We start from the raw sequence: 25413 nt of genomic DNA on the forward strand, positions 1-25413 counted from the left end.
GTGAAAACCAGCTCTAAAATTTTGGAAAAAAAAGATTTTAATGAAAATATGCAGAGCCAAAAATTCAGTTAATTCTTGGGGGCTTTTCTTAGTAATGACTAAGCATTAAGGGGAATCAAGAAAGAGAAGGAATTGGGGCCATTATATTTAAAGAAGACTTTATCATAGTAATTGAAAGAAGCTAAAATTCACCTCCTAACACTCTGTCATGATCGATTTTCCTCAAAGTAACAGATAAGGTGAAAAAGCTTTGACACATATTTCCACATTGCTGCTCTCTTTTTTTTCCCCAAACATTAACGTGCAAGTGAAAAGTAAAACCACATACAAATCAAAGTTCAGCATTTCTTCTTTTGGAAAAGGGGATATTTATTGAATATATGACAAAATCATCCTCTCAGGTGTGTCCGCGTGGGGATTATGCAGAGTCTGTTTGAAAACAGTTGTTGAATGGATTAATTGGTTAATGCATAAGTAATTGCTAACTTGTTTTTTAGGAGCACATGATTCGGGAGGATGCCAAGGGTCTGACACCAAGACAGTGTGCTATAATGGAGGTAGTCTTGGCTACCATCAAGGTAAGCTTACAGTACTCCTGAATTGTACATCCCCAGTCCTCTATTAGCCCTCAGAGAAAAGTATCCCACATGCATATGTAGAGCTGTGCCACCCATAGACACAGAAGATGGTTGTCTGAGTATGTCAGATTGAGCCTGTACTCTCGCCACATTATCCGTGTTCCTCTGCCCTTATCCTTGTTCCTTTGTATCTGGAAGAAAATGTGCGTAAAACTTATGTTATAACATGTGTTTTCAAAGAAAGGCATGTACGTACAGCTCCACCCCCCAAGTTCAATTAAATAGATGCTTCAGGAGGTGTGGGGTTAACAGAATTTCTTTTCATGTTTTCTACGCTTGTTGAAATGAGTTTTAAAAGATCAATCTTCTCCTCTCTCTTAGTAAGTGCAATAATTTAATTTTCTGCTGGAAACCCAAAGGTATTGTGCTGTGTGCATCAATTTTTTCACAGCCCGAGGTTGACCAGAAGTTATTGTGGTGGGGGCTAAAAATGGACAGACCTCCAAATGTAACTTAGAAGTTGTTTCCATATAATTCTTTTTATATTTTTATATATGTTTCATATTTACATATATGCATTTTATATTCTTATGTGAAAGCTTATTTAAGAGTGAATTAACTAATTTATTGTCTGAATTTAAACCATGTCCATTGTCTCCACGTGTCACTGGGGGAAGCATCTCCTATCCAGCATGCGTGAACAGCATAGCAAAATCTGCTAGCTACCATGAGCCATTTTCCAAGCACAGAATTGTACAGGATACAAACAGACCTTATGATGCTGTTCATTAAAATAGACGTGCAACAGTTGGGCACCTCCAGAAAATTCTTACCTCCCAGCTTTGGTTTTATCGTTTCAGCATTTAATAAGAGACCATCTTTTCCTGCTTCCGTGTAAAATGAAAAAATGAAATATAAAATGAAAGTCGTGAGGTGGGAATTTTGTGACACCTGGTGAAAAGTGGAGAGGGATTTAGGCAGTGAGACTATAGCAATGGATTTTCTAAAGCTGCAGCTAGAGTGTTATCTGGAAGTCTGGAAATTTTGCACAATCATTTTGAGGGGAAAAATGGAAAACTTGAAAAAGAAGCAGAAAAAAATGCAAAACAAGCTCTTTCTAAAAAATTGTTTTCAGAAAAGTGAATAAGAAATGACTGACCTTTGGAGTTATAGTAGAACTAATGGCCACAAATCAGGAAGTGCTAGTAGAAAAAATAAGAACTTTGAAGTATACCATGAAGAGAAGAAAAGTAAAATTTTTAGATTCTGAATTTAGTCCTTTTTGAATTTTATTAAGTCAATGCATGACTTCAAGAGAGGAAGAAAAATGTGTCCCATGAAAAGAAATGGCATTCAGACCTGGCTTCTGTCCCCACCACCAGCATTTCTTCTGTTCCTCTTGGTTGGGGCACATGATCGCCATCTAGTTATACCCAAAGTCTGGGACATTCCTGATCTTCAAACAGGTTCCCCCTTCTACATTTTGACAGCTCAACTATACCATCTTCCTCTCTAGGTCATCTGGGATGATCTTTTAATTCAGTCTTAAATACTTCCACTAGCTGGTGTCTAAGATCCAGTAAATGGATTTATGCCATTATCTTGTTCCTCTAGGGCCTGACTCTGGTCCTCCTGAACGTCAGATCCTGAGGTCAGGTCTCTACCTCCTATCCCTATTATGAGACTTTCATCCCTCTGGTTTGCCCATCTGCCAAGGCATACACCTGGGCATTCATTTCTATGGCTCTGTCATCAGTTTGCCACAACTGGAACTCCCTTTATCTTGTCCGATTCTGAGATTTGCCCCAACTGAATGTCCTACCAAGCCCTAATTCTGATGTTACTACAAGGGAATTCAGGTAAAAGAGGAATAACTACTTAAAGGAATTATAGCCTACCAGCTAGTGATGGAAGGTCTTCTCAGAGCCCAGCAGAGGGAACCCTATAAGGTAAGTGGAAACTTCATGAGAAAGATGTTCATATGCAAAAGCAGCAGTTGCTACCCAAGCTACCTCACAAAGGCTGCCAAAGGCCTAATCCTACTTCCTCTGGAACTCAGTTTAGGCAAACGGGGTGGAAATAAAAAGTGAACAAGGAGAATGGTATGGAGTTTGTTGACTATGGACTGAAATAGCGTTTTACATTTTTCCAGATATCTTCCATGTATGTACATTGTCTTGCCTGATCTTTAAAACATCTGGCTGTTAGCTGTGTCGAGAGTGATCATTCACATTTTATAGATTAAACAACGGAGGCTGAGCAGGTTTAAATTACTGACAAAGGTCAGAGAGCTGCTAGGAATTGGCAGCGCTGAGAAAGGACCCCAAACCTGAAGATCACTGTCCTTGCTTCTACATCATTATTTCACCAACAACCAACAACCAACAAAGGGGTGGTGAAATACAGCAGACCAAAGTGAATAACATTTCTTCAGAGAGATTAGTTATTTCTAGATTAAAATGCCAGATTTCAATATTTAGATGGTTTTCTAAAGACGCTTTAAAATCTTTCAACTCCTCAAAGGTATTGATGAAAATACTCTCTTAAAGACTAAAATTTTAGCTGGACTAGAGTATTTTGTCATACTGGTCTCATGTAGTTTCAATTGTAAGTCACAAGTGGGGGGACTGTGGCACAAGTATCAGAAATTACAGTGAGCTGTTACAGCTCGTGCGAGTGGGCTGTGACACATTTTATTTATTCACCTGCCAACGAGCAACCAAATCAGTAGTATTTGAAAGTGAAAGGATAACCGCTGTTATAGTGGTGATATAGATATAGCCATATAGCCAACAATTTAATCAGTATGTATGAGCTAAAAAGCCAATAGGAAGACTTGGGACTGCTGTGGGGTTCCCTGAAATGTGGATTTCTTTCAAAGAAAAGCAGGAGACCTTTTTCCAACAATAGATACTCTTGACCTGAGCATGAATCCCAAGAGCCTAAGGAAATTCTTAAGTCTTGAACAATCCTCAGGTTACTTTCTGATGAAGTTTGAAAATGGAAAAACCTGGGAAAAAAGCTGGCTGGTTTCATTTTTTGCCCGGCCTTCCAAATTACCCTGGAACACTTGTTCTTGGACCCAAACAGGACACTCCACCATGTGTGTTGCAGATGTCTGACATCACGTAGGGACTACACAGAGATTTCCCTAAAAACAAGAACCATGTGAATGAGGGCCTTCTAGAAATCTGAATTGCTTGGTATAAAGGAGAAAATTTGGAGTAGGTATGAGTATCTATTCAAATATAGCTTTGGAATTTACTTCTTATTTAATCCTGTACAGCACCATTTCTGATCATTTAGATTCCAGACAAATGGCAGAATACGTGATGTTGTGCTTCTGAGGCTCTTACTCCTGACTGAGGCCCATCCCCATCCTGCCATCCATTATTCATGAGGCAATTTTGGTGGCTGCTTCTTAGCATCTTTTTTATCATTATAAGTATAGTTTTTGCATTATTTAAATTTCAGCTGCTCATGAGAAGAGCAAAATACCTCGTTTGGATTAATGCATTTCAAAAATCATTACTTGCAAGCTTACGTGTGCAGAGAAAATATGGTGGGCAATGAGGAGATGGCTGAAGAGGGGCCTTGCTCTATCTAGACTTGGGAACCTAGACCTCTACAATAAAATAAGAGGTGTGGACAAAGTGCTGCAGAGTGCAGAGAGGGTAATATAGTGTCTGTGAGTGTCTGGGGGGAGCTTCATGGAGAGGGAAGTTTGGGGATTTATAAAGGGGATGGAATGGGGAAAAGCAAGGGAGAAAGTCATTGTAGGCTTAGAGAAAACCTTGAGTGAATTGCAAGAAGGAGTAGGTCAGTCTGAAAACTTCAAGTAGTCTAGTGCAGAGGAACAGATCAGGACAGCTTGAGTATTGTAGGAAATAAAAGAGGAACATTGAATTAGAGCCAAATGTTGACACTTGCACCAAGGTCAAAGAGACACAGTAGCATATTCAGATCTGATATATGTAAAAAAGAGGACTCCAGCTGTGGTAGAAATAGTTTCTAAAATATTTTTCAAGTAATTCCTAAAAAAAAGAAAAAGAAAAAGAAAAAAGAAGTAAACCTTAGTTGTTAAGGGCAAATGATAATTTTTTCTAAGTTTGCAAAATCAACTGTCTGCATGGATTTTCCAAAAATACGATATAGATATTGGAAGGAAAAAAAATATGTGATGATGGGAAATTGCTACCAAAATAGTGTATGAAACCAAAAAGAAAATTCTTCTTGCAAACTTGTAAAGAAACATTAGCATGTTCCCATCAGTTAGTAAAAATAGATTATAAAAGTTCTTCAAATATATGACAAATTTAAAGAATTAAAGGAATTTGGAATTTTTATTGGGATTATAAAAAGAATGGCTTGCTAAGCATGCAGACAGTATTTATCCTGATTTTTACTTTAACAAAACTCTTTCTCTTTCACAGATCACAACCAGGTCTGAAGTGCTTTAATTTTTGTAGTTTTATGAAGAATATAATAAACAGAACAAAATCTGATGCTTTTTTAAAGAAAGAAAATGATACTTATACAAGGTCTTTCAATCTCTGTTCAGATGTAATAACAACATTCCTCATCACCCACGCTTACGTTACTAAATCCAGTGTATCACTGTATTAGGGTGGAAGCCTTTGCAAATATCAGAATATGAATGTTAATGCAAATATAAATAAAATATTGGGAACCACATGGGGAATTATATCACTGACAATGACCAGAGTATCAGGGTGTAAGTGATTAAGAGAGAAGGAAACTAGAGTGTGTAAATCGCTGTCCACTCCTATGGGAATAACAGGGCTTCAGGAATTATTGTCAGAAAATTAAATGAGTTATCACATGTTAAACAATTAAAACAGTTCCTATCTTACAGAAAGCTCTCTACACATGTAACTATTCAATCACCTGAAAACTAGTTTATTTTGGATGAGCCCCTTTCTACTGTTAAACCCAAGATCCTACCTATTCAACTGCAATTAGGTTTTAGTTTGGTTTAGTTTAGTTTAGTTTGGTTTACCACCTTCCCTAATCCCTTCATTTTCTCTCAGTAAGGTTAATTAGTAAATCTGAGTCTGCTCCAAGAAATAGTGTAAATCCTTCTGGCCTTGCCCTCTGGGCTTTTGGTTTTCTGTGCTCAATATCCTTTCTCTATAAGGACATAGACTCCATAGGATTCTTGAGTGTTTCCTGAGACTCTCTTCTGGGAAGCAGAGCTGTTTTGCTTTGTTTTTGTTTTTCCAAGGAGTTTCTAATCCATATTGAAAAATGAAAAAGGCACATTAAAAATTAAATGATCCATGTTAACTTATAAGACACCAATGTGAGATATGTAACAGGTGATACAGACGCCAATTAAGTGGGACAGATAAAAAGTGGTCAGGATTCAGAAGAGGGAGCGACCAGTGGGAGCTCAGGGAATCAGGGTAAGCTAGAGTAGTGATCTTCAAGGGCAGATGGAAGTTCACAGGCTGGATAGGAAAGACCCTAGTTTCTCTTGGAGAAAGATTCACGACTTGGTTAATAAACCAGGGGGAAAAGGATTTCGTCATAGAAAGGCGCAAGGCCAGAGGGCTGGGAGTCAGTGACAAAACTACTCAATGGGCTGGTCTGGATTTGACTAGAGGTTTGGGTAGTGAAGCCATGTAAAATGACATTTCAGGAAATCTTCGGGGTGAAAGTACAGAGATCCTTTTACATCCTCAGTGTTTTCTATAAAAGAAGACCCGTTGATGATCTTATAAACCCGTGGCATACTCAATGTGCCATTTTAGCGATGGAAATCCTACAGAAATGTACAAAATGCATGGGGTAGTTGAAGATTTAGTCAAGAAATTAGTTACAGTTATTTAATGCACGAGGTGATGAGGGCAGTCATGAGGAGGGTGGCTAGAGGAATAGAAGTGGAAGACAGATGTGGACGACAGGAAGGAGAGAGTCACTGGAACTTGGCAACCCAAACTGGAGCAAGGGTGAGGTGACTCGGAGGTTTTAACCGAAAGGATGGAAAAGCATGGTTCCCCCGAGAAAAATGGCGAATCCGGCAGGAGGCTGTTTTTCTACTGGCTGAAGTTAGATACAGTGGCAGGACCATCGAAATAAATAGCTGGTACATGGCTGGAGACAGCGGCCACTGCTGAGGGAACAAAGCAGGACTGAAGTTTGGGCAGTTTTTCTGCCAATTAAGCATATTTTCTCACAAGTAGAAAGAACGTCACAGTTCACAGAGCTCTTCCAGAAGGAATAATTCATCTCATCACTACAGTACCAGAGTCAGGCAGGGGGGGACGTCTCTGCCCCCACCCTTCCAATGAAGGGACTGATCCTCTCTCAGGTGACATAACCCAAGCACACATCGCATTGCATAGAGGAAGGAGGGTGAATTTACATTTCCTCCCACATTTTAAAGTAGAAAAACAAAGAGTCAAAGAGGCAAAAAAAGATTCTAAAATCTCAGAATTGGAAACAACCCAATAGCTCCCCTTTCCTGTTCAGACGGGCATGTCATCTATAGCATTGTTGGCCTATAGACAAATGGCCACCATTTAATAATGGCCAGTGACGGGACCTCACTGACTCTCAGGGAGCAGCTTCAATTTTTAAGTTGCTCTTTATTACCAGAAAGTTCATCTTTTTTTTTTTTTAAGATTTTATTTATTTATTTGACAGAGATCACTAGCAGGCAGAGAGGTAGGCAGAGAGAGGGAGAAGCAGACTCCCTGCTGAGTAGAGAGCCTGATGCAGTGCTTGATCCCAGGAGACGGGGGCTCCAACCCACTGAGCCATCCAGGCGCCCCCTGAAAGGTCATCTTTATTCAAACCAGTATCTGTTTCCTTGGTACTTTTAGTGCTATCTTTGTCCTTCTGTCCTTTGAAAAATAATTCTACTTCCTTTTCCACATGATAGCCTTTCATACATTGAAGAAAACTATCATGCCTCCCCAATTTATCTGCAGCCATTTATTGAATGAATAAGGTCCCTTCTAGACCTTACAATATCCTGGCCCTCTACCTTTGGATGCCCTCCATTTTTTCATATTTCTTATAAATCATGAAGCCTGGGAATAAATTTATAATGACCCTAATATTTCAGATGTGTTCTAATCAGCAGAGAATGTATTTGCTCCATCAAACCCTTCATCTTGACCCGTCTATGTATATTAATGCATGATCAGAATTCATTATCTTTGATAGCTTCCCCATCACTTTATTAAATCATGTGAAACATGAGAAAAAAATGCAGCTTTATGGCTTTTGAGATTTTACTGACATTAATCGAGGTCACCCCCATTCCATACTCTGAAATAAACTTTTTATCATGAATATAGTCTTTTTCCTTCTTTTTTTTTTTTTTTTTTTTGTCATGCTGTCCTGTAATGTTGACCCATGATTCCAGGCTGCCAAGACCTTTTCTGAAGCCACATTCTGTCATTCAAAGTAATAACGTCAAGCCTTGGCTCAACCCTACATTTTAAAAACATGCTTTCTGCCTTTGTCCAAATCCATTATGAAAATATCAGCCAGGACAGCGCCAAGGATGGAGAGAATGACATCCAGCTGACATCCTTATCCTTCAAAGCTGTGAACAGCCAACTTGCTCACAGTTCCCTGATTAAAAATCCCTTTCTTGGAAGAAAATGGCTAGTGCTAACTTATTTTGCCAATTGTTTTCTGCTATTTTGTATTAATCTAAGTAAACAGAATAGATTAAATGGGAGGTTCTTGGTTTACACAGCTGGTTGCAGAGAAACAACATGAAACTGAGTCCCATTTTTGTTTGTTTAGAACCAATGGGGAAAAATCCACTTTTACATGCATAAGGGAAACATCTAGAAGGCTTCAAAATCCCATGTACACAAATTATTCTCTAGGATATAATCTCCCTCCCAATGCTTACTATAATGGAGAGCAACTAAGCTGTACTGAACTATGGAGAGTGGGGTCTGTTTAATAGCTAAGACATTCACTCCCACACATCAGCCTCCAGTTTATATCCTTCAGACATAAGCCTCAGCAAAAGACAAATTCCACCCTCCTGCTTGTCTCTTACAAAATCAAAACAATGTGAAATCTCCGAATGCCAAGGTATATGTGTCTTTGCAGCCCTCTTTCGTATTATCTGTGCCAGTGAGAGAAACAGACCCATGTTCTCAGGAGCGGTCACCCAGGTTCTGAACACTGTGTGAAAGGTTTCCATTAAAGTAATGTTTTCATCCAGTTTGCATTTGCATAATCATAGAAGTCCTCTCTTCTTCTCTCTGAGTTACTTATCTCTGGGTTACTTACCTGTGCTCACTCACTGAATGGAAGCTTTTGCTCTTAGGATCTTGCAACCTGTTTTTTTCCTCCGGAAATTGCTACCTTCTGTCCAGGGTTTGTCTTGCAACATTTCCTATTATACAGTGCACTTAAGAGACAAAAGTATCATTTCTGTCCTTGCACAGCATCTTCTACTGTTCACTTAGGATCCTGCTAGTGCCTTTAGAAGAATGACTCATGATACCCTCCGGCTACAAAGTCAGTTTAGTATCATAACCAAAAACTCTAGGGGGACCCTTAGGTTTTACCCAGGAACAAACTCATTCCCTGTTTATGTTTTCACTTCATAGTTGTTCCCCGTCTCTCAGAGGTCTATAAACTAGTGTCTTGGTAGTAAAGACATGTTCTCCTATTACAATTAAGAGGTTCAAAAACAAATACACAGTCTAGGTCTTCAGAGCCCGACTCGAGTTCTCTTCTTCTATGAAGCCTTCTCCACCCTTAGAAATATCTCCATTCTATAAAGTCTAGTCTTCTTATTTCTTCTAGGGTTTCCTAAATCTAGCCCATGGAACACTTCGGTGCCCATAGTGTCAATAGATATTGTATGGGATATGTGTCCTGAAGCCAAATAATTATAAGAAGCAGGTATGTTACTGAAAGGTTAAGCAGATTTCTTAACCACAGTGGGTCTCAGAGCCTTTCACACGTCAACAAGTCTTGTGAATCTTTAGGGGTACAAAGCCATCTCAACTTCTTTAGGCCCTCTACTGCCTAGAGGCAACTGGTGTCTCCCTGGCCACCACTCCCAGGTTTAGTGATGAGAACAGAATAACAGTAGCAAACAGTATATTTTAAGCTATACCTAAGAACTATATTATGAGAACTACCACTTCAATTCTTCTTAAGTAGAGCTGGACTGCTAGTTTCCCTTGATTACCTAAGTGGGATTGTCCTGTTTCTCTTTTCCACTGCAGCAAATGATCTAGTGGCTGCTGAATTTAAAAATGGCAGTGCTATAGATCCTGGATATCAACCTTTTGTCTTTACTGTCATTTGCAAATATCTTCTCCATCCCGTGGGTTGCCTCTTTGTTTTGTTGACTGTTTCCTTTGCTGTGCAGAAGCTTTTGATCTTGATGAAGTCCCAAAAGTTCACTTTCACTTTTGTTTCCTTTGCCTTTGGAGACATATCTTAAAAGAAGTTGCTGTGGCTGATGTCGAAGAGGTTACTGCCTATGTTCTCCTCCAGGATTCTGATGGATTCCTGTCTCACGTTGAGGTCTTTTATCCATTTTGAGTTTATCTTTGTGTACGGTGTAAGAGAATGGTCGAGTTTCATTTTTCTACATATAGCTGTCCAATTTTCCAAGCACAATTTATTGAAGAGACTGACTTTTTTCCACTGTATATTTTTTCCTGTTTTGTCGAAGATTATTTGACCGTAGAGTTGAGGGTCCATATCTGGGCTCTCTACTCTGTTCCACTGGTCTATGTGTCTGTTTTTTTGCCAGTGCCACGCTGTCTTGGTGATCACAGCTTTGTAGTAAAGCTTGAAATCAGGTAACGTGATGCCTCCAGTTTTGTTTTTGTTTTTCAACATTTCCTTAGCGATTCAGGGTCTCTTCTGGTTCCATACAAATTTTAGGATTATTTGCTCCAGCTCTTTGAAAAACACCGGTGGAATTTTGATCGGAATGGCATTAAAAGTATAGATTGCTCTAGGCAGTATAGACATTTTAACAATGTTTATTCTTCTGATCCAAGAGCATGGAATGGTCTTCCATCTTTTTCTGTCTTCTTCAATTTCTTTCATAAGTGTTCTGTAGTTCCTCAAGTACAGATCCTTTACCTCTTTGGTTAGGTTTAGTCCCAGGTATCTTATGGTTCTTGGTGCTATAGTAAATGGAATCGATTCTCTAATTTCCCTTTCTATATTTTCATTGTTAGTGTATAAGAAAGCCACTGATTTCTGTACATTGACTTTGTATCCTGCCACATTACTGAGTTGCTGTATGAGTTCTAGTAGTTTGGGGTGGAGTCTTTTGGGTTTTCCATATAAAGAATCATGTCATCTGCGAAGAGAGAGAGTTTGACTTCTTCATTGCCAATTTGGATACCTTTTATTTCTCTTTGTTGTCTGATTGCTGTTGCTAGGACTTCTAATACTATGCTGAACAAGAGTGGTGAGAAAGCAGAGAGAGGCAGTTATCATATGGTTTCACTTATTTGTGAAGCATAACAAATAACATGGAGGACATGGGCAGATGGAGAGGAGAAGGGAGTTGAGGGAAATTGGAAGGGAGATGAACCATGAGATACTATGGACTCTGAAAAACAACCTGAGGGTTTTGAAGGGGTGGGGGGTGGGAGGTTAGGGGAAACAGGTAGTGGGTATTAGGGAGGGCACGGATTGCATGGAATACTGGGTGTGGTGCAAAAACAGTGAACACTGTTATGCTGAAAAGAAATTTAAAAAAATACATATTTCACACACACACACACACACACAAAATGGCAGTGCTAAAAAAAGAAATGATAAATACCAAAGATGACACCTCTTTGGAAGGCTTTACGGACCCTTCCCTAATAGAAATGTTCGCCAACCCCATGATCTGTATTTTCCAATTGTTTTTCTTACACCTGCAACATTATTGGAGTCATTCATTGACATCTTGGTGACATTTCCTACTAGATTGTAATCCCTTTAAGAACAGCCTGTACACCTCTTAGGCTTCATATCCTTGGCATTCAGCACAAGGTCTTCTTTACAATACAAGTTTAATAAACATTTGTTAAGGGACAGAGGCAGAGAGAACAGGCAGGAAGACAGACCCCACCATTCACAGTGTCAGTGTGAGCCCATAGTTCTAGCCTCACAAACCACAGTGAAAACTGTGCCCATCCTTGTGAATGCTGTCACCATGCTGCCTTATGCATACCATGAAAGAACAGTTTTTGAAGCAGAGTAGAATTGTGACATGCATGCAGTTGTAAAACGTGTCAAAAATGTTATTTAACTCATCAGTTAATGAGGGCACCAGTAAGATCTTAGAACTAGCTTATAGGAGAATTCCAAGAACAACACAAAAGAATATGCAAAAAGGAAAGCTGAAATCAGTTTACAAATAGAAGCAAAAAGGATCTATTCACAGAACAATAATCAGTTGCATCCCACCAGAAATAATTAATTTACATTTCTATGAACAAGAATCATTTACATGATTATCCATTTTCTATCATTTACAGAGTTTTAAATAGCTCAGACACAATGAAAAGAAAGATAACCCAGCCAGGCAGGCTAAGCAGAATGCCACTAATCTTTTTTGGTCCATTTCAAAATCTTTGGGAGTTTTTCCTGACAATCTCTATCGTCCCAAGAAAGGGCAAAACATCCTCTTAGGTGCTGCTCCTGGTTTCTCTTGCATTGCTTTTTATCCTAATTTTCTAGCAATTGTGCTCAGTTTGGTAAGAATGGAGCTTGTCTGAAAAAATTTGAGAAGCAGAACATGTTCCCAAACGTGCCCAGAGATCATGCCTATTCCTGTTGGGTGTATGCCACTGCTACACTATATAATGAGCGTGAGCTATTTCATCTGATGGTTCCTTGGTTCATTATATAAATAGATCTCCAGAGGGGGGACACCCCTCCATTCCTCTAGGGAAAGAGTCAAATCCCACGTGAACCTATCCCCCTCAATATATCCATTTAATGTTTTCTACCTTAATTATCATATCATGTTTCCTGAACTGAGGAGGTATCATACTTTTTGAATCATTAAGGCTCCTGAAACAATTCTGGACTCATACTCCTCAATATGTACTTTCTGCCTGTGAAAGTATTTTAACTTTCTTTTTTCTTTCTTTCTTTTTTTTTTTTTTTTTTTTTTTTGGAAGATCAAGGTGTAGGGAAAATTTTAAGTGTTTTATCTCATCATCTCTCAAAAGGAACAGGCTTTTGCCATTTTTCTGTGCCTCCTTTCCATAAACATATATTGCTTTTGGCACAGCTTGTGTTTTCACAATGCACCCAGCTAGAATCAGTACAGGCATTTTTAAGTGCTAGAGGTTTTTCTCCTTGGGGAGGGTGTCTGGAGTGGTAGCAGTTCTTCTGCAGATTCTATCTCCATTGTCTATTTGCTCTGGCTTATGCCCTGAATCTTCTCTACTTTACACTCTTTGAAAGTGCACTCAACTGCCTACAAATGCCCAGAATATTTTTCTGCATCTCCTCTTGACTAGGGGAAAAAATTAAGATATTATGAGTTTTCAATTCATGGAATTCTTTTACTCAGAAATTTTAATGAGTGGGATAAGGGATGGTACATACCTCGTTAGGAGCCATCTATACATTCATTGTTATTCTGATCAAAATTCCACCAGCATTTTTCAAAGAGCTGGAGCAAATAATCCTAAAACTTGTATGGAACTAGAAGAGACCCCAAATTGCTAAGAAAATGTTGAAAAAGATAAAACTGGAGGCATCACGTTGCCTGATTTCAAGCTTTACCTCAAAGCTGTGATCACCAAGATAGCATGGCACTGGCAGAAAAACAGACCCATAGACCAGTGGAACAGAGTAGAGAGCCCAGATATGGACCCTCAACTTTATGATCAACTAATCTTCAACAAAGCAGGAAAAAAATATAGTCTCTTCAATAAATGGTTATGGGAAAACTGGACAGCTAGGTATAGGAGAATGAAACTTGACCATTCTCTTACATACATAAAGATAAACTTGAAATGGATAAAGGACCTCAACATGAGACAAGAATCTATCAAAATCCTAGAGGAGAACATAGGCAGTAACCTCTTCGACATCAGCCATAGCAACTTCTTTCAAGACACATCACGAAAGGCAAAGGAAACAAAAGCGAAAGTGAACTTTTGGGACTTCATCAAGATCAAAAGCTTCTGCACAGCAAAGGAAACAGTCAACAAAACAAAGAGGCAACCCACAACCGAATGGGAGAAGATATTTCCAAATCACACTGCAAAGGGCTGATATCCAAGATCTATAAAGAACTCCTCAAACTCAACACTCTAAAAACAGATAATGACATCAACAATGAGCAGAAGTCATGAACAGACACTTCTCCAAAGACGACATAGAAATGGCTAACAGACACATGAAAAAATGTTCATCATCATTAGCCATCAGAGAGTTTCAAATCAAAACCACATTAAGGTACCACCTTAAACCAGTTAGAATAACCAAAATCAAAAGACAGTAAACAACAAGTGTTGGAGAGGATGTTCAGAAAGAAGAACCCTCTTACACTGTTGTTAGGAGTGCAAGCTGGTGCAGTCACTTTGGAAAACAGTATGGAGATTCCTTAAGAAATTAAAAATAGAGCTACCCTATGACCCTGCAATTGCACTACTGGGTATTTACCCCCAAAATACAGATGTAGTGAAAAGAAGGGTCATCTATATCCAATGTTCATAGCGACAATGGACATAGTTGACAAACTGGAAAGAGCCAAGATGCCCTTCAACAGATGAATGGATAAAGAAGATATGGTCCATATATACCATGGAATATTATGCCTCCATCAGAAAGGATGAATACCCAACTTTTGTATCAAAATGGATGGGACTGGAAGAGTGAAATAAGTGAAGCAGAGAGAGTCAATTATCATATGGTTTTGCTTATTTGTGGAGCATAAGGAATAACATGGAGGACATGGGGAGATGCAGAGGAGAAGTAGTTGGGGGAAATCAGAGGAGGAAGACAAACCATGGGAGACTATGGACTCTGAGAAACAAACTCAGGGTTTTGGAAGGGGGAGTGGGGGGGGTTCAGTGAGCCTGGTGATAGGTGTTTGGGAGGGCATGTATTGCATGGAGCACTGGGTGTCATGCATAAACAGTGAATTTTGGAACACTGAAAAAAATTAAATTAGAAAAAAATACATCATTCTGTGAGAATCAGATCAAAGCAAGTCAGGTTGCAGTGAGTGTATAGTACTGTATATTACATATATATATATTACAGGGAGAGAGTGAGAACTATTTATCTAACTCTAACAGTACACTATAAAGATGTTACCATCTATAAATGGTTGGGAAAAAATATCCGTAGTCTGTCACAATTTGTATATAATTGCTTTCTAGGTGACATCTGCACATAATACTTTCAGCATGAAAAATGCTAATGTCCCTCAATGACTATATTTATTATTAAAGAGCATATATCTTCTCTAGTATCTTAGCCGCAGATATTTTAATGTTTTGAGTATTGGGTAATAATATAAAAAAAAAAATCCCTATGTTTCATTACATTCATCAGACATGAGGTGCAGGAGATGTTGGATTTCCAACAACTACTCTGCCTTCTCAGGTTGGTCTATATCTGCCCTACTGTGTGCTTAGAGCAAGGGAAAATGGAGCAGCAGCCACCTGGCCTAGAATCACAAACTGGACAATATGTGATGCAGGTACTACAATCTTTGTGAAATATTGACAACCCTGGAAAGAAAAGAAAAGAAAAGAAAAGAAAAGGAAAAAAGAAAGAAAGAAAGAAAAAATATATATATATATATATATATATATATATATATTTTCATGTTCTAGAAACAAGCCAATAACCAAGTCAACAATTGTCATCTAAACCTGTCATTCTATAAATAGACTTTTTACGGCTGCATCTTCACGATCCCATATACTTAAGTTTTGAATGAAAGGAAAAACCTTAAGCTTCAAGGATCTGGGGTCTGTGATGTAAAGCATCAGTTCAGAGATAGTGAGGGGACCTGAATAACAGGCTTATCACCTAGTAATGGGAAAGTGTCAGGACTGTCCTTTTGTCACAATTTCACATTGATTATATTGTATTACTCCATTTGAGCATCACGATTATGGCAATAAAATCCTTCCTACTATACTTCCTTCTAAATCCTTCTGCTTACATTATTATTTTATTTTTCTCTTCAGCAATACTTTCATGCGGGAGGAAATGGCCTGAAAAAGAATTTCTTGGAGAAAAGCCCAGATCTTCAGTCTCTGAGATATGCTCTCAGTCTTTATACTCAAACTACTGATGCCTTGATAAAGAAATTCATAGACACTCAGACCTCACAGAGTAAGTAACACATTGGATGTGAGAATAGAGTAAACTGAATACAACTAAAATTCAACAGAAGAATTATTATAAATACTATTAATAATTTTTACTATAATAACTTAAACCATCAATTAGAATTGAAGATTATGTTTAATAGAAAATGATCAATAATTCTCAGCCCTCCTCAATTACAGTTTTGGAAATAATTTCAGTAACATGAGGATCAGCTTAATACTAAAACTATATGGAGTGGTTGACTCTTGGTGATTCTAATGTCATTAAATTTAGTAAAACCTACTTTTGAATATCCACAGCCATGGCAGTCTCTTCAATTCAGTGTAAGGGTGGAGTGTTTGCTCTTCTTGGTAATTTCCAAAATATTATAATAATTCCCCAGATCTTAACTTAAATTGTAAAATCTCTGCAATTTCCAGAAGAGAAATCTCATTTTACATGAAAGAAATTTTAAATTTTACTTTGAAATGGATCAAGAAGCAAGCACACTATTGGACAGTTGGATTTGTTTCATGTGGCAAACTTTCCACCTCATAAGCTTACAGGATATTACTAGTAAGAAGCCTATCTTTCAAGTTCCTTTGTGATTTATCATATTTTGGTAATTGTATGCATTTAAGATTTGGCATTTCTGAGAGATTATTAAAAGTGTCAATATGAGTCACAAAGAGCCAAATGCAGGATCAAACTTAGAACATAATAAATCATGCCATAGAAATAATAAAAATGAATATGAGGACACTATCTTCATCCATGAGGAATCCTCGGGAAAGAAAGTATACAGATTTTTTTGTTCCCATGATGAAAATTCTCCAAACTTGTGTTTCTTCATGGATATTTGAACTTTTCTAACTACATCACAGGTAGGTGCTTTGCCTGTAATATCAAGGCATGTGCTAGGTACGACCTTCGCCTGTCTTTAACACTGTAGTTTCTGAGAGTGCCCAATAAAATGCTACAAATATTACTTTCCATGTGCTACACAAACCCAAGTTACATCTTGGGATAATTTGAGAAAGGGAAAAATAGTTGAGCTCAAGAGGGGTTGTCTAGAGTTACAGAAATATTCAAAACATTGCTCCCTTCAATCCATCATCCCTCAAGATGTTCCAAACTTTATAAATATACACTAGAATGTAATTCCAATGTATCATATAGAGTTGCAGTTTTATTTCCAGAAAATTTGTGTATGAAACCTTTGCTTTGCTTTTATAGGTATACATATGTACATATGTATATGTGTGTATAAATATGTACACACATGTATATACATACATATACATATGTACATAGGTATACACATGTATACCTATGTACACATATGTGTACACACTCATGCACACACATGCACATAGCCCATTTTCTAGCATAGATGTCACAGCACACAAAACTACATTATGTGTCTCAGTTTTGGTATAAGGATAAATAGGAAAAGAGTTTGGTATTATTTATTAAAGTTGAAGATTTGCCTTCCCTATAACCTAGGAATTCAACTCCTAAGTGCGAATCCAAAAGAAATGTGTGTGTATGTGCACCAGAAGACATGCGTAAGAAAGTTTACTAGGAAAACAAATGTCCATTAACAGTTGAACAAATATTGTAGCATATTCGTACAATAAGATCCTATAGAACTATAAACCTTTGTGATAGGTAACTAACAACATTTAGCTCTGTGTATGCTTAAAAACTGTTACAGAAATAGAAGGGGCTAAAAAAAAAAAGAAAATGGTGTCAAAATCAAAACCAAAATTGCTTATTTTAATTCAGCTTTGTCATAAATGGATCTTATAAGTATAGAAGAACCTATTATATCTTGTTCACTTCTTTTCCTCCTCCTCCTCTCTCTCTCTTTCTTTCCCTTTTGCTCCTTTCTCTCCCATTTTCACCTTGATTTCCTTCTTCTTTGTTTTGGAATAAATGTCGACATCCTCTTTCTCTAGTGATAAAAAAAGAAAAAAACTGCTAGGGATCGAGTCCCATTAGAAATTTATGAACCACAGAGTTCAAGTGAGAACTATCAGTTTGGAAAAACACTGTCTTCTCTTTCTATTCCAAATATTGGGAAATAAGCCAATCCAAAATGGATATAGAAGTATTAAGTCCTCAAGTGAAACTGATAGTTCATTTGATAAGAGTGTTTATTATTCTAGCAATGAACTGCAGTAAGAAAGCACCGTCTTATTCTGCATTCACTTTATAAATATTTACTGAGTATCACCTCTGAATGCAGTTTCATACATTGAGGGATATATTCAAAACTGAACATGACATTATATATACCAGTGTCTCTAATATGGCAGTTCTCCAGCTGGGGTGATTTGGTTCACTAAGGATATTTGACAATATCTGGAGAGTTTTGGTGGTTGTATCTGGGAGTGGTGGTCATGTTACTGGTATATCTAATGAGTGGAGACCAGGGACATTGCTAATTATCTGTGGTGCAAAAAGAGCTTCCCACAACAAAAATTTATCTGGCTCAAAATGTCAGCAATGCCGAGATCAGGCCACCCTGCTCTTATTACTAGAGTGAAGTGAGAAGTGTTGTAACATAGGTCACGTCAGAAGAGGAAAAATTTTAACTTGAGAAGACAGGAAAGGCAGAAAGTCCAGTGGGTAAACTGAGTCATGAGGTGGTAGAAAGAGGAAGGCATTCTGGATACAGAAACTGTCCAGGAAACTGTATCTACTACTCTTAATTTTAGAATCCCACTATGTGAAGACCATCCATGGTTAATTTTTGTTATGAAAAATTATTTTGCTTTTAAAACAAAATTCTCTTCACCACCAATTTTTGATCAGTAGATATATTTTAAAGTACCTTAGATTTCTCTGCACCATTAAAATATACAGAAATACTGTTTTAGGTTTTGTGTAATAATATTAGCAATTACTTTAATATTTGTAAAATTATCACCTATTCTTCCTCTTACAGTTGATCCAATGGCTCAGATTGGGTAGTTAGCTTAAAAAATTATACTTTTGTTTTTGTTGTTTTTCAGGGATCTATTACTTACAGTTTTAGAAACTGCTACAAAATTATTTTCTTGCATCTTGATTACAATATTCATTATAAAAAACTTTTCAAAGAGCTATTTCATTATATCAAGGGCTCTTTGAATATTTCATGCAGTAGCAGACAGTGAAAAATGTATAAAAGTTTAACATATTAAGTAGAATTTTTTTCAATGTATAACACAATTTGGAATGAGGCACAGAATGATTAATTGCTGAGCTACTCTCTGTCATATTGTTTCCTTATCTAAGCTTTTATAAGACCTTGAGGAACCTGAATCTTAAAAGCTTTACAGACAAAGGGATATTTATGGCTATGTTACAACTGGCTCATAAAAAAATTAAATTTAATGACTATGTGATTTAAAATACATGAGATAAAATGTTTTATTCCATGATCTGTCCTCCTGTTAACTTTATATCATCTTTGAGTCCCTGCTTATTTAAAAAATCAGATCCTTTTGGTCATTTTAATGACCTGTTTCCTGCTAAAGTAGAGTATAAACTATTTAAATTTGAAACAGAAATCAGATAGCTACTGATTCACATTTGGAATCTGTGAATATGTTCCAATGTATACATTATGTATAAGGCATTAATTATCTCTAATTAGCTTCCTCCAGCTATGGGAGTCATGTCCATAAGCAGAAAAGAAACCCTTCTGAAATGGCTCACTGAAGAAAGGATCTGTTCTTATCAGAAATGTAGGAGAATTTAACATTGATAATATTTACTTCACTAAAGAACTGGTTTCAGAATAAAGAAATGACCTACGGGATGTCACCTATGGGCAAAAACACCAAGAAATATCCTCAGCTAACATAGGGGAAGTAATATTAAAATCCACTTGGCCATCTTCAGTTTACTACTGATTGGACAGCACAGTCAGAAATGGTTTCTCATTTTAGCTGATAAGCCTTACACAGGTAACCAGAGATCTGGAATCCCATCCAAAGGATTTCATGTCACAGTTTTATCCCTGGGCCAGTGGAATTCAACTAGCTAGCACTGCCTTCTAAGAGGAGATGTTAGTAGGTTTCAGTAGCGCAGGGGGAAAATTGAGAATTTATGACATTTGGTTCTTCAAAAGTTGCAGTTGGTCTGAAAACAAAGCTGGATGAGGCTCTTCAGTCCAGACAAAAAGGGATATACAAACAACTTTACTAGGAGTGGCGATGTGATATGCTTCAGAATATGCTGAATCCTTTTCCAAAGTAGAAATGGTAAGTGTCGATAAGGTTACTGTACTGCTGAGCATTACTATATAGCAAGTCAGTCGTCTACCTCTATGCGGTGCATTCCAATAATCCTCGGAGGCTGGTAGCATTATCCATACTTCTCAGATTAAGAAATGGCATCAGAAATAGATTAAGATACATGCTGAAGTCATGTAGAGAAGTGGCAGAAACAATGTACTTCCCACCAGTTCATACTTATTTTAACCAGAAATCAGAATATATATTACTTTGTATAGCTCATGATTTCTTCTTTTTTTTTTTTCACTTTTTTAAAAGATTTTTTTTTTTTTATTTGACAAGGAGAGAAAGATCACAAGCAGGCAGAGAGGCAGACAGAGGGAGTGGGGGAAGCAGGCTTCCCGCTGAGCAGGGAGCCCAATGCAGGGCTTGATCCCAGGACCCTGACTGAGATCATGACCTGAGCTGAAGGGAGAGGCTTAACCCACTGAGCCAGGTACCCTACTTCTTTCTTGTTTTGAATAACCGAGTTTGCTTCAGGCTCCTTACTTTTCATTTTAGTATGACTTAATCTCCCTTCTCTGCAGGAAATAATCTTTTAATTTTCTTTTCATGTCAGCAACAAACTGTATCCCCAAACTTCTTCCTTTGCTTTCCCGTTTCTCCTCATTCTAGTTGCTGTTACGGGGCATGCTTAGTGTCCAGGACACTAAATATTAATTAGAAGTAATTGCATTGGAAAAATTCCAGTTGAAGAAAAGAAAATCCATACTGCTTTCAGAAAGCCCTTTCTAACATAGCCTGATTTCATTCCTCTAGAATCTACTGTATAGGATATTGTGGCTTTAGACTACCTTGCCTATCCTAATCTTCACCGCTCTTGTCCCCCACCAGCAGAAACATAATTTTGTAACACCTCCGAGCACATTGACTCATTTCATGATTGCTAGTTTATATTTCTCTCCTATCTCAATGTAAGCCGTAGGAGGAAAGAGACCTTGCTTAGAACAATGCTAGATACGAAAAACGTGCTCATTGATTTTTAGAACTAATGAGTGGTAGAAAATTAAATATAGGAAATTAAAAAATATGTAATATGACATAGTTCTCATATTTGAATTCATAAAATTACAAACCTTTCAACAAACCTTTACTGAAAGTATGCCCATAGCCCTATGCTAGACATTGTACAACACCTGAAGTGTGTGTGTATGTGTGTATGTGTCCCCACTTAGGAAAAAAGCTTACAGTTTGATGGTGATACTGTTCAGTAGTTCTCAGACAAGGTAGAAGGCACTAAGTGCCTAAGAGAGATAATTTTTATTAAACTATTGAAATCATGTTTTATTTAATCTGTTACATAAAACTCAAAAGCAACCAGAAAAAAAAAATGAAATACATGACTGTTTTCAGTTTTGGCCACAGGCAGATTCATATAAGCTTTCAACAGACTCACATTTAGGAGGATTCACCATGTGTCAGCCTTTGTGCCAGATATGCTGCAACCAAAAGGTTAGGCAAAATGTTTTCAATGCACCCGTCCAAATACACCCTTCTTCTCTCCAGAAAGCTGAGTTCTATGGATGACGGCTACGGACTCGCTCACTCCTCGTTTCCCATTGGGTCAGCCCCTAGGGGGCTCCTCTGAAACTCCATGGGAGGAAAGAGTAAGTCAAGTATTCATTCTCCAGGCCCTCTCTGGGCATGGTCCATTCAGGCTGACTGTGTCCTTTCAAAGTACCTTTCCCTATAGTACTCTTTCCTTCTAGAGCCCAGAAGCTACTTCTGTCCTTCGTATTTTATTGACCATGGGTGTTAACAGTTCCACTATTCCTTCTGTTTTCCCTAGATCCCTACCTAAACTTTCATAAACAGTCACTTTCTTAAACCATCCAAAATTAATTGTTTGCTATTGATATCCTGGCTGATACAAAGGCAGGTCTTCATGGCTTTGCTAAGTTTTTCTTTCATGCTGACTCTCCTTTGCATCATCAAAAATTAATACATAAAAATAAGAGAGTCAAGTGTTAGAATAATTCTCTTTGGAGTGAGATAAAACATCACATTTTTATGACTGAGCTGTCCAGAATGAAAAAATAAAAAGAAGTATATTAGTTTTCCATTCTCAGGAATATTTCCATTACACTCTGGCCAGGGCATCAAAATCTCAGATCTCCATTTCTCATAATATAATTTATCTTACCCAGCATCTCATCTTCTCTGGAAACCTGATGGCAACTTGAGACAACTGAGAGTCATTGGTAAAATCATTTGCAAAATAAGACAGTCCTTTTGGCACAGATTAAGCAGGTGTTACTTGTGGACCCCGCAATGGGGAAATTATTATTTCTAGAGCACTAAGCTAAGTATATGTATTTGTAGGTCAGAACTGATATACTTTCATTGCTTTTTTGTTTTTCTAAGATGAATAGTTGAAAGACTTTATCCTAATACTACCCATATAAAATCAACGTGTGTGTGTGTGTGTGTGGGTGGGTGTGGGTGGGTGTTGTCCATCTTTTCATTTCTCAGTTGAGTGAGGACCAGATCTCATTCCAAGGTCATGAAGAAGATCAGTGCAATTAGAACCTTGTTTTCTAAGATTAAGTTGTTCTGTTACTTGCCTCTCAAAGGCTAATCTTATGAAAATAAATCTGAATGTAATGTATATTTGTCTAAAATTAAAATTTTTGTTTTGTTATTAGAAACAAAACACTTGGCATTTAGCATTACAATTCAAAGATCTAAATAATAAGTACCCACACTTGGAGTTGACTTTTTAGGCATCCTCAAATATCTTTTTCTCACTTAATTCTCAGAACAGCCTTGTAAATTCAGACAGAGGTCTTCAAGTTATACGTCTGATATTCCACACTGCCTCTGGGTGTTCTTGTGAGATAATCATTTCACCCAAGAGCAAGAGATGACATGGAAGTGATTTCAGCAAGGGGGCAATGTGAAAAAATAGAATGTTTCTCTGACATCTCAAAAAAAGAGTGCAAAGTAGATAAGAAGGAAGCAGGCAGACAATTTGGAAGCTAGGCTTCCATATCTCTCCAGAGATGGAGAAATATGGGGAAATTCACAGTTTAGTTCAGCAGTACAATAGGCATGGGCTAGTGAAATAAATCTTGTTAAATTAGTAAAGATCTAGGATAATAAATTTCTTTCACAAGATTCTAAAATAAAGCAACATTTACTTCTGTGTGGTAAAATTATGGTGGATTTTCTTTTCTACGTGCTTATAATTTTCTGCACTTTCAAATTATCTGAAAATTTGTCCCAGCATTTCTTTTTCAATAATATAAAGAACTTATAAAACTCAACACCAAAAAACAAGCCAATTTAAAAATGGGCAGAAAACATGAATAGACATTTTCCTAAAGAAGACCTACAGACAGCTCTCAGATATATGAAAAGATGCTCAATATTACACATCATCAGGAAATGCAAATCAAAACTGCAGTGAGATACCAACTCACACCTATCAGAATGGCTAAAATCAATAACACAAGGAACAATGTTGTCGGCAAACAAGATGTTGGCAAGGATGTGGATAAAGGGGAACTCACTTGCACTATTGGTGGGAATGCAACCTGGGGCAGCCACTCTGAAAAACAGTATGGAGTTTCCTCGAAAAGTTAAAAATAGAACTACCCTTTGACCCAGCAATCACACTACTAGGTATTTGCTCAAAGAAAATAAAAAATACTAATTCAAAGAGATACATGCATCCTGATGTTTATCACAGTATTATCTACAATAGCCAATTATGGAAATAGCCCAAGTGCCCATCAATTGATGAATGGATAAAGAAGATGTGGTATATATGTGTGTGTACACACACACACACTGGAATGTTACTCAGCCACAAAAAAGGAATGAAATCTTTCTATTTGCAGTGACATGAATGGAGCTAAAGAGCTTTATGCTATGGGAAATGTCAGTCAGAGAAAGGAAAATACCATATGATTTCATTCATAAGTGGAATTTAAGAAACAAAACAAACAAGCAAAGGGAAAAAACACAGAGGGAGGCAAACCAAGAAACAGACTCTTAACTCTAAAGAACAAACCGATGGTTACCCCAGGCAAGGTGGGTGGGAGATGGGTGAAATAGGTGATGAGGATTAAGGAATGCACTTGGGATGAGCACCAGGTGTTGTATGGAAGTGTCGAATTACTATATTGTACACCCAAAACTAAGATTACACTGTATGTTAACTGGAATTTAAATAAAAAATAAAGAAATATGAAGAACATTTCTGTCAAAAGTAAATTAGTTTAATTGGATTCCAAAATATAATCAACCCAAAGTGGTAGATTTTGAAGTCTTTTCAGGGCCTTAGATTTAAATCTGTGGGCTCGAATAAATAGTCCAATTCAGCTTCCTCCTTAGGTTGAAAAGATCTAAAAATTGCTCTGGGGGTAGGAGAATTATCTGGGAAATATACACACACACACAGTCACCTTATATTTACATACATATGTACATTATATGTGTATATGTAATTGATAACTTATAAATCTTATTTAATGAGAAAATTTACCAGAGTAATTATGTATTGCATTGGTTAAAATTAAGCATTTGCTAAGTCAATGATAAAACAGGTATTTTCAAAATCATATAATACTTTCTTATTGTAAGTAACTATGATTTTTTTAAATGTTTTTGTTATTGTTATTTTTGTTTTAGATCTGATTGGAAAGTAAAACCAAGGTCAGAATCAGTTGTTTGGTAAATTTATGGAAATGCTGACGAACTGAGATGTCAGAAAAAACATTTTACAAATCACTGAGTCAAGAAAGCAAAATGCAATATAATATCTCTGTACCTACTGAACCATCACATCTGTTTTTTATTCACTGAGAACAGGTTTTGTGACCAATGGGGTCAGTGGTATTAATTGAAAAACCACAGACTATTGCCTTACAAGTTACATATGCCCTTTATAACTAACCTCTGAGAAAAGACAGGGGACATTTTCTTCTTCAATCACCTCTTAGCACTAGAAATTAAGCCTGTTATTAGGTATTTGATTTTGCTTAGAAAAAGATACATGAATTGTGTTATGTGGCATGGAAATATTGACTAAATCTATAAAGGTTAAAAGGCAAGATTGTAATCTCTGACATAAAGTGCTCTCAGTTATGGAGAAAAGGGACAAGGAACTAATAGGTTGGTTAAGACAGGGGAATGGGTAACCATTAAGTCATGACCCAAGCATCTCCTCTCCCTCTGCCTGGCTATATGACCTTGAGATCAATCACCTAACCTCTCTAAGCCTC

General features: G+C 37.3%; 1 protein-coding gene across 1 annotated transcript in view; it reads left to right on the top strand.

Moving 5' to 3' along the window:
* UNC13C (unc-13 homolog C) overlaps positions 1 to 25413 on the top strand; it is a 568731-nt gene that overhangs the window by 499852 nt on the left and 43466 nt on the right. Inside the window, exons 30-31 of the mRNA XM_045073496.1 lie at positions 498 to 578; positions 15773 to 15920. Of these exons, the coding sequence (XP_044929431.1) occupies positions 498 to 578; positions 15773 to 15920 (229 nt within the window). The remainder of the gene's footprint in view (positions 1 to 497; positions 579 to 15772; positions 15921 to 25413) is intronic.

The sequence above is a fragment of the Mustela putorius genome, unplaced genomic scaffold (assembly GCF_011764305.1).
Source record: "Mustela putorius furo isolate JIRA1106 unplaced genomic scaffold, ASM1176430v1.1 tig00537243_pilon_pilon_pilon, whole genome shotgun sequence".
Lineage (NCBI taxonomy): Eukaryota > Metazoa > Chordata > Mammalia > Carnivora > Mustelidae > Mustela > Mustela putorius.